Source organism: Labeo rohita, chromosome 25, assembly GCF_022985175.1.
Source record: "Labeo rohita strain BAU-BD-2019 chromosome 25, IGBB_LRoh.1.0, whole genome shotgun sequence".
NCBI classification, from domain to species: Eukaryota; Metazoa; Chordata; class Actinopteri; order Cypriniformes; family Cyprinidae; genus Labeo; species Labeo rohita.
The window spans coordinates 11336854-11352206 of NC_066893.1; the positions used below are offsets into that span (position 1 = coordinate 11336854).

A 15353-nucleotide genomic window follows, 5' to 3' on the forward strand; every position below is an offset into this window, starting at 1 on the left:
CGCAGAGCTCACCGCACAGCTGATGGTTCGCACCCTTGACGTTGTACAAAACATGTTTTTTCGGAGAAACTGCAAACAGCTTTGAGAAACTAAATAAATGGAACAGTCCTTTAATATTGATTTCATTACATTTTAATTTACAGATAATTCGTGCACAGGTTTCATGGTTGGAGTAATTAAAAGTAGAACAAAAAAAAATTTGTACATGTTTAACCTTGTTTCAGGTTCGCTGAATCTTTAAAATAACTTGCAGACATTAGAGGCTGTCATGTTGCAACAACCCATAACAAAGTATACTTTTAGTCACAAGATGATGCATTTGAATTTAACAGCACGGAGTTGACCTAAAATAGGTTCCAACAGGCAATGTGTGCTTTTTTATATATATATATATATATATATATATAAAAAAGAAAAAGAAACGTTCGTTTGAATTTGCCCTACTAAGTCCACTGGAGCTTAGCAAGTGGGACGCAACACCAAAACAGTTCAGTCCAGCTCTTCCAGAGGCTCTTGTTTAGTGTTTTCAGGACTGATGTTATGAACTCTGCATCATCTTTCTTTTCTTTAACAATCTTTCCCTCCAGTCGTCAGGAAGTGCTTCAAAGTTTGCATTCTTTCCAGCCTTCCCTCTGCAAATAGAGATAAAAATGACAAGTATTTACACAATTTGTTTGTTTTTTTTTTTCTCAAAATTCTGCTGACAGTCTTGGCTTTTTCAAACTTACGATGCAAGCTGTTGTTGTTTCCATTCCTCAATGCGCCTGCTGTTGAGCTGTTCACGATCTTCATCGCTGGAGCTTGACTTCTCCTCTTCATCCAGCTCTTTCTGAATGCTCTGCCACTTCTTCACCAGAGACGGCATCTTCGTCTTACTTTTCTTTGTCTTCACGAAATAAAATGCAGCATTTAAATGACAGCAAATTATTTTCTTTCAAAATTATTTCTAAACATGACATACTTTAAGAAAAAAATAAATAAAAATTAAAAAACAGAAAATTAAGCGAAATAAAACCCAAAACACCAAAAACAAAAAGCCTAAGAATAAAAACAAACAAAAACAGCAGAACATAAAAAACCCAAGAACAAAAACCCCAAAAACAATTCAGAAAAAAAAAGCAAAAAAAGAACAAAAAAAAAAAAAAAACCCTAAAAAAATAAATAAAAAGAACAAAGACAAGCAAAAACACCAAAAACAAACACATCTTATATAAAAAAAAAAAAAAAAGAACAAAAACAAGAAAAACCCACAAAAGAAAAATAAAATAAAAAAACTAAGAACAAAAACACCAAAACATAAAACATAGAAACAGCAACTCAAAAAAAAAAAAAAGGCATTTTCCAAACTATCGGTATCGGCATTTATAATGGCCAATAAATGAATTTTTCAAAAATAAAATAAAAACGGACGAAACACCCTTCAACCATGTCATGAGTGTTGGCGTTGTATAGTTTGTCCACCAGAGGGCACTCTACACCGTCCCTGTTGGCAACACTCGTGTATAACGCGCCACACATCCTGCAACCTGCTGATCCAGCCAGAGTCGGGCAGAGAGAACCAGTTATCCGCGAGTGAGATCATCGGTGAAGTGTGTTCATGGTGAGTTGGTCACGAGACATACATTGCTTGAATAACAATTAAAAGAACATCCCCATCAGTTCTCTTAACTCAAATAAGCATGACAAAATTCGTGACTATCATGTCCAGTTTTGCTGCTGTTAAATAAGCCGAGAGTGAAGCGGAATTAGCTAGTAATTACGTTACGTTGTTACAGTGTAGTTGACTGACTGTCCTTTTAACTTTTGACAATGAGACTGAAGTATTTCTTTAATAGCGTGACAGTTATAGCAATGAGAGGTATCATCTCTCCTTGGCCTGTTATAATGAAAATGTATGTTTAACAATTTGCAGTATGACGTTATCCATTGCTAAATTATGGCTCATCATAGACTAGCTAACCACAAAGCTAGCTAATGCCACTATCAGTGGAAGACCGCTAACGTTAACATTAATGAGCTTGGAAACCACAACGAACTTATTCTGCCTAAATAAAGTAATGATTACTGTATTTATAACTAGCATATCTCTAGTTACAGTCCCTGCATTGTAAAATGTAAGTTAGACTTGCCAGGAGTGAACATTTAGACATAGAGAAAAAGTATCAAACGTAGCTTGTGCATAAAAGTTAGCTTTTCTTTTACATGTGTGTGAAATCCAATGACGCCAAGTGTGCGTTGCAGACTGTCGTTCAGCCGCAGCATTAACGAGTCACATAATGGATTTAGATCGCTAAATCGTAGGTTTTAGAAGGCAGGCAGCAACTGGTGATTGAAAATGGTTTGATGTAGCTTGGTGGAAAGAATTTAAAAAGTGCAGGTAAAGGGATAAGCAAGCTGACATTGTAATTATAAGGTAGCTTATAACCCAGCTAACAATTTACTTGCGACAATAAAAGAAACAAGTTTTTTTTTTTAAATGCATTATCATATTATGTTAGTTAAAACTCAAATAACTACAAATAACTAATGTTAGGGAAATCTGTTAATGTTTTGTTGCGCGTTTCCTAAATAAAAAAAAAATAATAATAAAATAAAATATTGGCCGATATATCGGAATATTGGATTTTAAAACCAATAAATATTTGTATCGGTATCGGCCTTCAAAATCCTTTATCGGTCGGGCTCTAAAACAAAACAAACATTTCAAAAATACAAAAACCAAAAGAACAAAAAAAACAAAAAACAAAACAAAAACAAAGAACAACAACAACAAAAAACTAAGAACAAAACCATAAAAAAAAAAAAACAAGAGAAAAGGCAAAACTAAACAAATCCAAAAGTGACACAACAGCAAAATAAAAAGAAACAAACCCAAATCAAAACACCCACCTTCTCTTTCTTTTGTTTCTTTGTTTTATCTGTGAGTGCTTTGCTTGTCGGTTCCAGGGCGGCTGGTGGTTGTGGAGCAGGGGGAGGTGGCTGAGGTGGCAGGGCTGGCATTGGAGGGACTATGCTCTCTGTGGGCAGAGGGGGTGCGACTGCAGCCGTCATCCCCCAGTAAGCACTTCCAACTAGCAGCGGGGCTGTGAATGAAGAAAAGAGAAACATAAGGAATAACATCTTGCCACAAGATGGGATGCTCTTTGAAAATACTAATGTGTGTAAAAGCAGTTTATGCTCACCAGCTGTGGCAATGGGTTGAGTGTAAAGAATGGGGCTGCTGCCAATGGTGACTGTTTTGGGCAGAGGAGCTGAGCCTGGAGCCTTGCGTTTCTGGGCTTTAGCCGCAAGTCCTAAAGATGCTGCTGCCTCAGCCGCCTGAGAAAAATACATATAAACATATAGCTTTACTTTGCATTAAAGCATAATAAGCTAAATTATCTTATAGGGATAGTTTACACAAAAATAAAATTTCTGTCATTGATTATTCACCATCATGTCGTTCCAAACCTGTAAGACCTTTGTTCATCTTCAGACCCTATGCAGGGTCAGAAAGCTCTTGCATTCCATCAAAAATATCTGAAGCTATCTAATATCTGTTCTGAAGATGAACAAAGGTCTTACAGGTTTGGAACAACATGAGGGTGAATAATGATTATAATTTTTCATTTTTGGGTAAACTGTCCCTAACTCTCAAGATAAAAAAAAAAAAAAAAAAAGACCTTGAACTCTTCTGTTCCAGGAGCTGGAGGCTCTGACTCCTCATCCTCCATCTCCACCTCCTCAATCTCTCCATCATCCTCGAGGGGTGGTGGAGGGGGTGGAGGAGGAGATTCAGGTGGTGGAGGGGGTGGCGGTGGTTGCTCTGTGGGTGGAGGGGGCGGATCCTCTGGAGGAAGTGGAGGTAATGGTGGCTGAGGAGGCTGCGGAACCAACCAATAAGACTGCACATCTCCTAACGAAGTTCCTGTTAAAAAAAATAAATAAAACCACCTTTCATTTCATCTCATGCATATTTATTATTTTACATTGCCATAATGGTAAAAAGGTACGTTTCCCTGCAGGACTTAGGGAAAAAAAAAAAAAAAAAAAAAAAAACAGCTCTAGTTTTGCTGTGCTTGTTTGTAGGCCTGCACAATTTGGCCAACAATTTTGTGATTACGTAAACGTGACTATAATGATAAGTATATTCATTATTATTACCATTATTATGAGATACAAGCTATTACTGAGATCTGAGATACTCAAAATGAGCTTAAAAAAAACAAAAAACAGGGACCGCATTTATTTTACTAAAATTTCACTGTCCTAGCCATTACCCTGACATTATTGACTTTAGGCCCCTAAAAATATCAAAATTCTAGGGATGTAACGATATTACCACTATCGTGATATTGCTATAGCAAAACTGTCTCTATATTATCATGGTCACATGACGATACAAAAGTGTAGTTTTTAAAATATATTTAAACTTCTTATTCTGACATAAAAGGTCTATAAAGTTGTGTTTGGGGCCATTATACTTTGGCACAGTATCTGTCAAATATACTATAATTATATCCGAAAGCTGAAACTGACTTTATGACTTAAGTTTTCTTAGTAAAGAACATGGGTTGGAGCTCTTATTTCAAACTCTCAAAGTCCATTAGATTTTAATATTGTTACATCCCTATAACATACATTTTTATTCTTTCTATTAAATAAAAAACATTTATCATGGAAGAGGCATGTTAAAGTCACTAGCACCTTTCACACATGCAGTCTTTACTGGTAAATTACCAGTAAATTAGCATCAAGAGATCATGTGTCAACAGGACCTTTTCAAAATAAATACGTCCAGTAAATACATTCTGGCAATTTACTGGTATGAGAAGTTGTCACATTACCAGTAAATTACCGAGATTACCATTACAAGCACCTATGAGTCCAGAACATGCTGATGTAAGACATCTATTCTGGACCAATCATAACATTTTGACGCAGATGACGCATTCACGGGGAATTGGGCTACTTTAACACTGTTGCTGCAGGTTGTTTTTCTATGTCTGCTGGTTGAAGCAATCCCAATAACGTAATATTTAGTCCTTGGATTGTGAATTTTAGCTTTATTTAACCACCCAGAATGCAATTTTGACCGAGGGACCTAAATTTGAATAGCAATTAGGCGTGCTTTGCTGTGAAAACCTGACAACCCTGTACTTCAGTTCCAAGTTGTCTAATTCGATGTCTCTTGGCCAAAAGCTGCTGCATGAATGTGATCATGTGACAAAAACGAAAACACTGACTGTGTATACCCTCCATGTTTACAAGTGATGTCACAATTTACTGGTATTTTGAAACTGGTGTGTGAATGGTGCTTTACCGGTAAAAAGATGGAATGACATTACCTGTGCGAACAGTGCATTTTTGTATCTAGTCATTTTTACTGATATTACTGGTATTTCATTAATTTAAATTATTTAAAAGAACACTCCACTTTTTTGAAAAGAGGCTCATTGTCAAACTCCCCTAAAGTTAAACAGCTGAGTTTTTACCGTTTTCAAATCCATTCAGCCGATCTCTGGGTCTGGCGGTAGCACTTTTAGCACAGATCATTGAATCTGATTAGACCAATAGCATCTTTGTCAAAAATGATCATATATAAATGACAATATTTTTCCTATTTAAAACTTGGCTCTTCTGTAGTTACATCGTGTACTAAGACTGACAGAAAATGAAAAGTTGCGATTTTCTAGGCTGATATGGCTAGGAACTATACTCTCATTCCGGCGTAATAATCAAGGAACTTTGCTGTCTTACCATGGGTGCAGCAGGCTCAATGATATTACGCAGCGCCTGAAAGTGACCGGCACTAAGTTTGTGTAGATGCAGAGTTGCAGCCGGCAGAGTTTACTGCTACATAACATCATTGCGCCTGCTGCACCCATGGTACGGCAACAAAGTTCCTTGATTATTACACCGGAATGAGAGTATAGTTCCTAGACATATCAACCTAGAAAACTTTTCATTTTTCGTCTGTCTTTGTACACGATGTAACTACAGAAGAGTCAAGTTTTAAATAGGAAAAATATCAAAACTCTTTGGTCATTTTTGAACGAGATGCTAACGGTCTAATCAGATTCAATGATCTATGCTAAGCTATGCTAAAATTGCTACCGCCAGACCCGGAGATCGGCTAAATGGATTCAAACTGCAAAACTCAACTGTTTAACTCTAGGGGAGTTGGACAAAAGTGGAGTGTTCCTTTAAAAGATGTCATGACCCACAACCCTTACCTGTCATAGCACCAGTGGTTTCTGCAGATGGTTGGCTAGTGTCTCCGAGGCCAGAAGTGGGCGGCAGGGGCGGCTTGGCTTCCTCATTCTCCTCCACGACTGGAAACTCCCACTGGGAAGCGTTGGTCCTCTCGTTCACGTAGAAGTACCGTCTGTGCTCTCTAGAGGTGGAGAAACAAACACACAGAAGTGTCTTAGCAACTGTTCCCCCAACTGATTTCAAGGTCATGAGACCCTTGGAGGGTCAAAGGAAAGTGGGGCTCTAGTTCCCTAATGAGGGAATGTTGAACTGGGCTTCACTGGGAGCCCAGAGGAGAAGCCAGATTGGAAGGGGTGCACTGATAAGGAACCCACCTTAATCTCTAAGAAAAAATAACATGGCAAAAAAAAGAGAAATGTCCAATCCTGAAAATCTTAGACATTATTACAAATCACTTCAGCTCAATTGGCATGGCAATACTCACACTGACAGTGAGAAAACCCCTCCGCTAGATGCCTTAAGACAGGCATCTTCAACAGAGGGTAAAAGACAACATTTTTATTGAACAGTCATCAATAGAGTGCATGGAAAAGAAATCCAGTAAAACAATGAAATAGATTGGTCTGACCTTCAGGCTCCGAGGGCAAGGCATCGTCTTCCTTTACTGATGCTTGTGTGACACGCTGCCTCCACGTGGTCACTCTGTGTCACTCATTTCTCCCATCATTTTGGGGGCAGTCCTGTAAAGTTCAAAGCTCTCGCACGCGCAACCACCTTCCTAACCCTTTAGACTGACTTTGAGGGGAGAAGATGGGGCCCAAATCTTTGGTGGTCAGGCTGGCTCTTTAGAGACGCTCCCTTATCACGATTACCTTCTGTCTTTATCCGTGCTCGTAAACACTCCCCAGTAATACAACCAAGTGCAAATCAGTCGCGCGTTTGTCATAGCAGCGGAGGCAGTGTCAATCGTCACATGAGGAGGGGAACTTTTAGGGAGGGGGAGTGATAAGGATGTGAAAGGTAAGGAGCGCGTACCTGTCCCAGTGGCAGGACCAGCCTTTGGGAGTGGCGTTAAGTTCGTAATGTTTTATGTGCTCAGCGGCTTCCTGCAGCCTGCGCCGGAGATAGTTTCCGTTCAGTGCGCCCTCTCGCCAGTCTGCGATCCGCGTCTGGACAAAGGGAAACATTGGCACCATAAATAAACAAATGCAATTCAAATTTGAAGCTAATGGTGTATCATTATATATTTTACTCTTAGTAATTTAATAAATGCAGTAATTTAAAAGTTAAGTTTAGAAGTATTGTATCAATATGATGATACTGCCCTTAAAAGTATCGCATCGAAAACAAGAAGTGATAGGGTCCATCCCTACTACCTGTATTTTTCGGGAGTTAATGCGGTTGCCACTCACATATGTGACCCTGGACCACAAAACCAGTCTTAAGTCACTGGGTCGTATAGCCAAAATAGGCAAAAATACATTGTATGGGTCAAAAATTATTGATTTTTATTTTATGCCAAAAATGATTAAGAAATTAAGTAAAGATCATGTTCCATGAAGATATTTTGCAGAAGTGCTACTGCAAATATATCAAAACTTATTTTTTGATTAGTAATATGCATTATTAGGAACTTAATTTGGGCAATTTTAAAGATGATTTTCTCAATATTTAGATTTTGCACCCTCAGATTCCATATACTCAAATAGTTGTAATCTCGGCCAAATATTGTCCTATCCTAAAAACCATCATCTTATTTAATCAGCTTTCAGATGATGTATAAATCTCAATTTAGAAAAACTGACCCTTATGGTTTTGTGGTACAGAGTCACATATTTTAGTGAATTACGTGTGTACAAAAAAGTAAAAGCTGAACTGACAACCACATTTAGCTGTAGTGTGTATATGGCCATTGTAATGTTGAATGGCTAAAGATAATAGTTAAATATTAGGGGTAAATTTTTTTTGAGACTTCAGCAATATTCATATCAGCAACACCTTCATATGCAAAATTTTACATATTAAAAATATACTGTCCTTATATTGTTTCTACATTGAAGATGGAATGTGAACTTATATCTAAAGTATATTTAAAAACTTTAATGTTAGGTAGGATTAATTGCAATTAATTTCAGAAAAAATGTGCGATTAATTAGGTTTTTATCGTTGATAGCATTATTTTGTGTTATTTGTTAAAATATACACACAATACAACATTATCTGTACATATTTTATACATTTACCTTGTTATTAGTTTTTTTTCTATAGCATGAACCACTACACTTATGGTTTTTATGAAAAGTGTTTTCTTACCTCCGTTTGCAGCAACAGCAGTTGAAAGTTCGAGATGGCTTTCTTATCGATTCCCAAAAACTCCATTTTGCTGGTGAGTGTGTTAGCAAGCTCTCCAATCTGAAACTAAAGGAGGCAAAAACAACATCACATAACAATAATACAAAAAAATGCTCTTCGTTGCTCATTTTATTTTCAAAACTGTGAAATTTTTTGCATTTAAATAAGCTTAAAGCAGGTAAAGCGAGACTTGATTTTGATTTCAGGAAATTAATATTATTAGTCAGCAAGGATGCATTAAATTGATTAAAAGTGACAGTAAAGACATTTGTTATGATACAAAAGACTTCTTTTAACCTTTCTATTCTTTAAAGAATCCTAAAAAAAAAAAAAAAACTGTACAAGTTTCTGTAATTCAGAAAACTGTATACAATCTGTATTATTTAAAGTGCTATAAAATAAATTTTATTTGTTGTAATGATATTTTCCAATATTACTTTACAATATTACAGTTTTTACCATTTCTCTGACCAAATAATTGCAGGCATGAGATCAGTACAAAGCAATAAAAGCAGAAATGTGTATTAAAGGAAGAAAAAAAAAGAAAAAAGAAAGAAAAAAAAAAAAAAAAAAAAAAAAAGTACCTTGAGGTCCTCTTCTTCCTTTTGAAGAGCTTTGGATACAGACTTCTCCTTTTCATCTTCTTCTCCTTGCTTCTCAGCTGTTTTGGAATGTGCTTGAAACACAAAATATTCAGTAAGTCATTCATTCATGACACACAAAACCTAATTTCTGTCAAATTAATTATATTTCTAAGCACTCCTGTCAGTCTTTACCATTGTCTGAGTGCTCTGGAGTGGCCCATCCTGCCTTCTCTGAGCCCCGGCTGCTTGAGTCAGGGCTTGGCGCACGGAGGAAAGCCGTCTTCCATTTGTTCTTCTTCAAAAGCAAATTACGAGGCCCATCCTGACTTGTTTCAGAACAGGGGCTCGAACCACCGGCACTGCCGTCACCTTCCTCCAAGGCACGAAGCTCAGCCTGCAGAAGACAGATAATTTCAATACCACCATTTCACAAAAGAAACCTTTTTTTTTTTTTTTAAGTAAAGAAAGATTCATTCCTTGACAATATCTGCTTATTTGTGTATGAAATCATACTAAGATGATGTCTGCATAATGAAAATATAGAAATTTTAATATAATACACACCAGGGGTGCCCACACTTGGTTCTCGAGGGCCGGTGTCCTGCAGAGTTTAGCTCCGACCACAATTAGACACACCTGAACCAGCTAATCAAGCTCTTAGGAGGCATACTAGAAACTTCCCAGCAGGTGTGTTGAGGCAAGTTGGAGCCAAACTCTGTAGGACATCAGCCCACCAGGACCAAGTTTGGGTACCCCTGATATAAACTAGTAAGTTATGAAGCAACTTACTTTTTTCCTCTCTAGTGCTAGTTCTAGTTCCATGGTGTCCTCTTCTGCCTCCTCCTCCCTGTCAGAAGATTCAGCGGAGTGGTTCCTGCTGCGCTGGTTGCTCTGGCTGTCTGTATCTCGAACAGCCGGCGAGTCCACAGATGGAGTGCCTTCTCCTTCTAGCTCCTGGGCCGCTTCTACAGGCTCCTCCATAGCCAACACCTTCTTTCTCCACTTCTCCTCTGCTTCCTTCACCTCCTCTGGGATTAGAGGAGCAAGGAGAGTAGCTGCCACACCTCGCCTTTCTTCTTCCTCGCTGGTCAAACCCACAATGCTCTCGATGACTTCCTGTGTGGATAAAGGATGCAGAATTATGCTAATGAGCCCTCCTTAGTTACTGTTGCTATGTTTGACAAACAACGCCACTCTCACACTACACATCACGTTCTCACATAGTGAAAAATCGCCAAGCAAAGGAGAAACTGATAATGTGCCAACAGACAAGACAGTGCAGGTTGCTTCTGGTATAAAACAAGGTCCCAGCTTTAAAATGTTATCATTTTTTAAAGAAATTCAAACAATAAATACAGTTTTGTGGTCCTTTAATTTGTTGTGACAGGTCATTGTATAGCCTTATTAAACCAATCAGCACATGAACCGATCGTCTTTTCTTATTTACTTAAAGCATGAAAAAACATGAATGAACATCAGAATGTATTTAATTTCATCCACAGAAAGATGTCAATACACACAATTTTTCAAGTTTAAGTCTACCGAAGTTAATCTACTCTCCGGTCTGATTTGTTTTTCGGCCCGAATGGCGGATTGGCCTGTCAATCAAGCTGTTTGCAAAGGGTCATTTGAGGGCGAAGTCAAAACGAAAAAACTTGCCTTCTTTTTGGTTTCTCTCTTGGATGCAGGAGCAGCAGCCGAAGACTGCTGTTCAGTATAACTACTATGATGTGTCACACCATTGCCGTTTACAGACGAACTGTGGAAAACAATATTCAAAGTAAAATGAATATATAAAATATATGATAAATAAATATGCAGTAACATATGAATAATAATATCATAATTTGTTAATTTTAATACAATTATAAATATTAAATTTCTATAAATATAAGAATTATAACACACATTTTAAATTAAAATATTAAAATATATTATTTATTTCACATTGTAAAATTTGTGTAAAATATTAGCATACTTTGAGCAACAAGTCAACATTAAAAAAAAATACACAAACATTAATATATATTAAAATACATACATGTACACATATAACAAGTAAAATTAATATAGAAAATACATAAAATACACACATACAATATACATTTTTGTTTGTATTTTAATATTACATAAGTGACCCTGGACCACAAAATCATAAGTGTACATTTTTTGAAACTGAGATTTGTAAATAATCTGAAAGCTGATGTGTGGTTTGTTACAATATGACAATATTTGGCTGAGATACAACTATTTGAAAATCTGGAATCTGACTGTGAAAAAAAAAGCAAAAACAAAATCAAAATATTGAGAAAATCTGCTTTAAAGCTGTCCAAATGAAGTTCTTGACAATGCAGATTACTAATCAAAAATTAAGTTGATATATTAACGGTGGGAAATTTATCTTCCGTAAACATGATCTTTATAAATATCCTAATGACTTTTTGTAAAAAGAAAAATCGATCATTTTACCTCATACAATGTATTTTTGGCTATTACTACAAATATAACCATGATACTTACGTCTGGTTTTGTGGTCCAGTGTCACATATTTATCTTTTTATAAATAGCTTTTGTCATACTTCAAATAAGAAATATTTCAAACTAACTTCTCTTACTTGACTGCCAGCAAAATGTGAGTTTTACTGATCTCATATTCATAACTCACCTGCCCGTGTAATGTAGACTCTGCATCTGATCTGCCAGGTAATGTGGGAGCTCCCAGGCCACCTCATTGGTCTGAGTATTCCAGTAGTAATAACAGCCGGTATTTTCATCCCACACCTCCTGCCAATCACCCATCTCCAACCCAGCTACAACATCCCCAAACACAGAAAACAAGTATTAACCTCGACATTCTTTCATTTAATTTAAGATTATATGTATAAAACAGAAACAGTTGACTAGAAAACTCACCTCCTGCAAGGGAGTATTGTGTGTTGTATTGAAATTCTTGTGCGGGTCCGTTCTGAGCGTGAGTCTGCTGGTCTGTTTTGGGTTCGGGGCGGAGGAGTTGGGGCTGGTGCGCTTGGCTCTGTCTCAGATTCAGTCGTCTGGGTTGGTTGGGTGGTAATCGCATCAATTTCCTTTGGGGAAGATATACGATAACCCATGTCAAAATTACAGACAGATTTTGAGAAACTGTGCACAAATCGATACGTCTGGTCTTAAGTAGCTTATGATTTCACCTACCGCCATAAAATTGGCAAGTGTGCTGTCAATGTCTGCAGACTGGTTAAGTTTTGCCTTAGTGGCAGTCGAGGTGTTTTCTGCCGCATCTTCTTCTTCACTATCTTCATAGGCTCCAAGCAGAGATAAACCCTCTACAGAGAAAATAAAATTGAATTAAATGTAGCACAGGTGACATTCTTTAAAATATACAATAGCATATTAAAAATGTATACAGTACCAGTCAAAAGTTTTTGGACAGTAAGATTTTTAATGTTTTTTTTAAAGAAACATTCTGCTCACCAAGCGTGCATTTATTTGATCCAAAATACATCAAAAAGTGAAACTATTTTCACTATTTAAAATAATTGCTTTCTATTTGAATATATTTTAAAATGCAATTTATTCCTGTGATTTCAAAGCTGAATTTTTAGCATCATTACTCCATTCACATGATCCTTCAGAAATCATTCTAATATTCTGAATTGCTTTAAAAAAAAAAAAAAAAAAAAGTTATAATTTTTTTTTTTAGGTTTCTTTGATGAATAGAAATTATCATCACTTCTGATCAATTTAAAACATCCCTGCTAAATAAAAGCATTAATTTCTGTGATTTCTTAAAAAAAAAAAAAATTATACTGACTCCAAGCTTTTGAATGGTATAGTGTATAATGTTACAAAAGTTATTTTAGATTTTCAGCAAAGAATCCTGGAAAAAAAAAAAAAAAAAAAAAAAAAAAAAAGTACTCAACTGTTTTAAATATTGATAATAAAAAATTCTGAATAATTCAGCATATTAGAATGATTTCTGAAGGATCATGTGACTGGAGTAATGATGCAAAAAAATTACATATGACAGAAATACAGAAAACGGTTGTTTTAAACAGTACAACTATTTCAAAATATTACTGCTTTTGCTGTATTTTGGATAATAAATGCAGAGCTGGTGAGCAGAAAAGACTTCTTTAAAAAACATTAAAAATCTTACTGTCCAAAAACTTTTGACTTGTACTGTACATATAGAAAAAATATGTACAACAGCGTAACAACAGCTATATGCCAAAATATCTTGTCAGGCATATTTAGGACAAGATCAGGTGTCATTAAAAGACTTCATTACCAATTTCATCCAAATCATTACCAATGTACCAGTGTATACATACACACTCATTTATTATAAATGTTACTCATTACGCATATACGCTACAGTATATGAAGTATATGATTATGAAACGACAACAATCTGGTAAAACTTACGTGTGGCCTTCATAGCTGGTGTCTTCATTACTACATTAACTTCTCTCTGACCATCTGTGGTACCTTCAGGTTCGTCTACAAAAGGAAAAAGATCGTTTGTAACGTTTTTAAAAGATTTATAACAAAGTTATCCTTGCTGTTCCGGTGCGGGTGAATTAGCATGTTTGGCTAACGCTTTGTCTGAAGCCCAGTGCAGCTATGCTGCTAACTCGAAATTTTGGCTTTAAATGACTTAAATAACAAACACTTCTTTTTAATACATCAAAGTAAGCTGTTATAGGTGATTCTGTGTTGTTTACGTCATAACCAGTTTGACAAACTACACCAGCACGCACATTTTTCGCCTAACGCTAGTCTGTACCGGACACCGGTGGCTAAAGCTAAACTTGACAAACGGCGATTCAAAAGGTAAGAAGTGAGCCTCACAGTTTGTATCCGTTTATTAAAACAAGTGAATTTATAGCAAAACGGAACAAAAGTCATATTTTTCTTATGATTAGCCAAATGTCACAAATGACTAACTTAGCATGTTTACTAGGTAAACTCGCTTTCCACTCGCGCGTGTTTCTCTCAAAATGCTACATGATTCTATCAACGCGTTCATACGTTTTAGCGAATATCGACTGATCTTTTTCTCGCCCACCTTCTGATCCCGACCCGACTCCGTCCTCTCTGGCTGCTCCCGTAGCGTTGCGGTTCGGTCCCGGCGGTGAAAGCTGTAATATGGTTCTCCTGCCGGTGCCTGTGCGAGTCTTCTTCCCCATCGCGGCTGTTAATAATGGAGCTCCGCTCTCAATCACAGTCCTGCGTGTAACTGATCGCTCCTCGCTTTCCAAATGGCTGGTTGACTTTTTGTCTTTCAAAATAAAAGTTCTTACGTAACGTCAGCGTTCCGTCTTTCTTTAAAACAAATAAATATATTACAGGAAAATAAGGACTTGGAATGTTGTGCAGATCTGCTGTGAAAAAAAAGTATACATTATAAAAAAAAGTTATATAAAATGTTGTTATTATACATCAGTGGTTTAATATGGTCTTTTAAATTCTTTACAATTGTTTTTATACTATAGTCGTATACTATTCTTTTCTTAATAATAATAATAATAATCATCATTTTTAAATCTTGTCGTTGATCTTTTTTTTTTTTTTACACATTATTATTATTATTATTATTATTATTATTATTATTATTATTATATTTCAGTGGTTTGATTTAATCTTTTATTTTTTAAATATCATTGTTTTATACTATTATTATTTTGTTTATAATAATAATAACAACAATGATAAATTTATTATTATTATTGTTATTATTATTATTATTATTATTATTGTCATTACTTGTCAGTGATCTTAAGTTTTAAACATTTTTATGTTGAAATTATTTTTTAATAATTATAGTATTATTATTATTATTTTCAGGGATATACTGAACGTATTTTGATATTATATGCACATTTACTATTAATTTATATTTTATTATTATTATTATATTTCAGTGGTTTGATTTAATCTTTTATTTTTTAAATATCATTGTTTTATACTATTATTATTTTGTTTATAATAATAATAATAATAACAATGATACATTTATTATTATTATTATTATTATTATTATTATTATTGTCATTACTTGTCAGTGATCTTAAGTCTTAAACATTTTTATGTTGAAATTATTTTTTAATAATTATAGTATTATTATTATTATTTTCAGGGATATATTGAACGTATTTTGATATTATATGCACATTTACTATTCATTTATATTTTATTATTATTATTATTATTGTTGTTGTATTT

The 15353-nt window shown here is 35.4% G+C and overlaps 1 protein-coding gene across 1 annotated transcript; it reads right to left on the reverse strand.

Moving 5' to 3' along the window:
• Positions 1-385: 385 nt before the first annotated feature.
• fnbp4 (formin binding protein 4) lies at positions 386-14386 on the reverse strand. Its single transcript, XM_051099772.1, is given in 18 exon segments — positions 386-632; positions 729-886; positions 2890-3083; positions 3183-3318; positions 3663-3907; positions 6216-6376; positions 7231-7364; positions 8509-8613; positions 9132-9223; positions 9324-9525; positions 9921-10247; positions 10791-10890; positions 11797-11941; positions 12045-12133; positions 12135-12214; positions 12321-12451; positions 13554-13628; positions 14197-14386. Coding segments are annotated over 18 exon segments (2589 nt in total). The 5' UTR covers positions 14318-14386; the 3' UTR covers positions 386-538.
• Between the last annotated feature and the right edge of the window lie 967 nt (positions 14387-15353).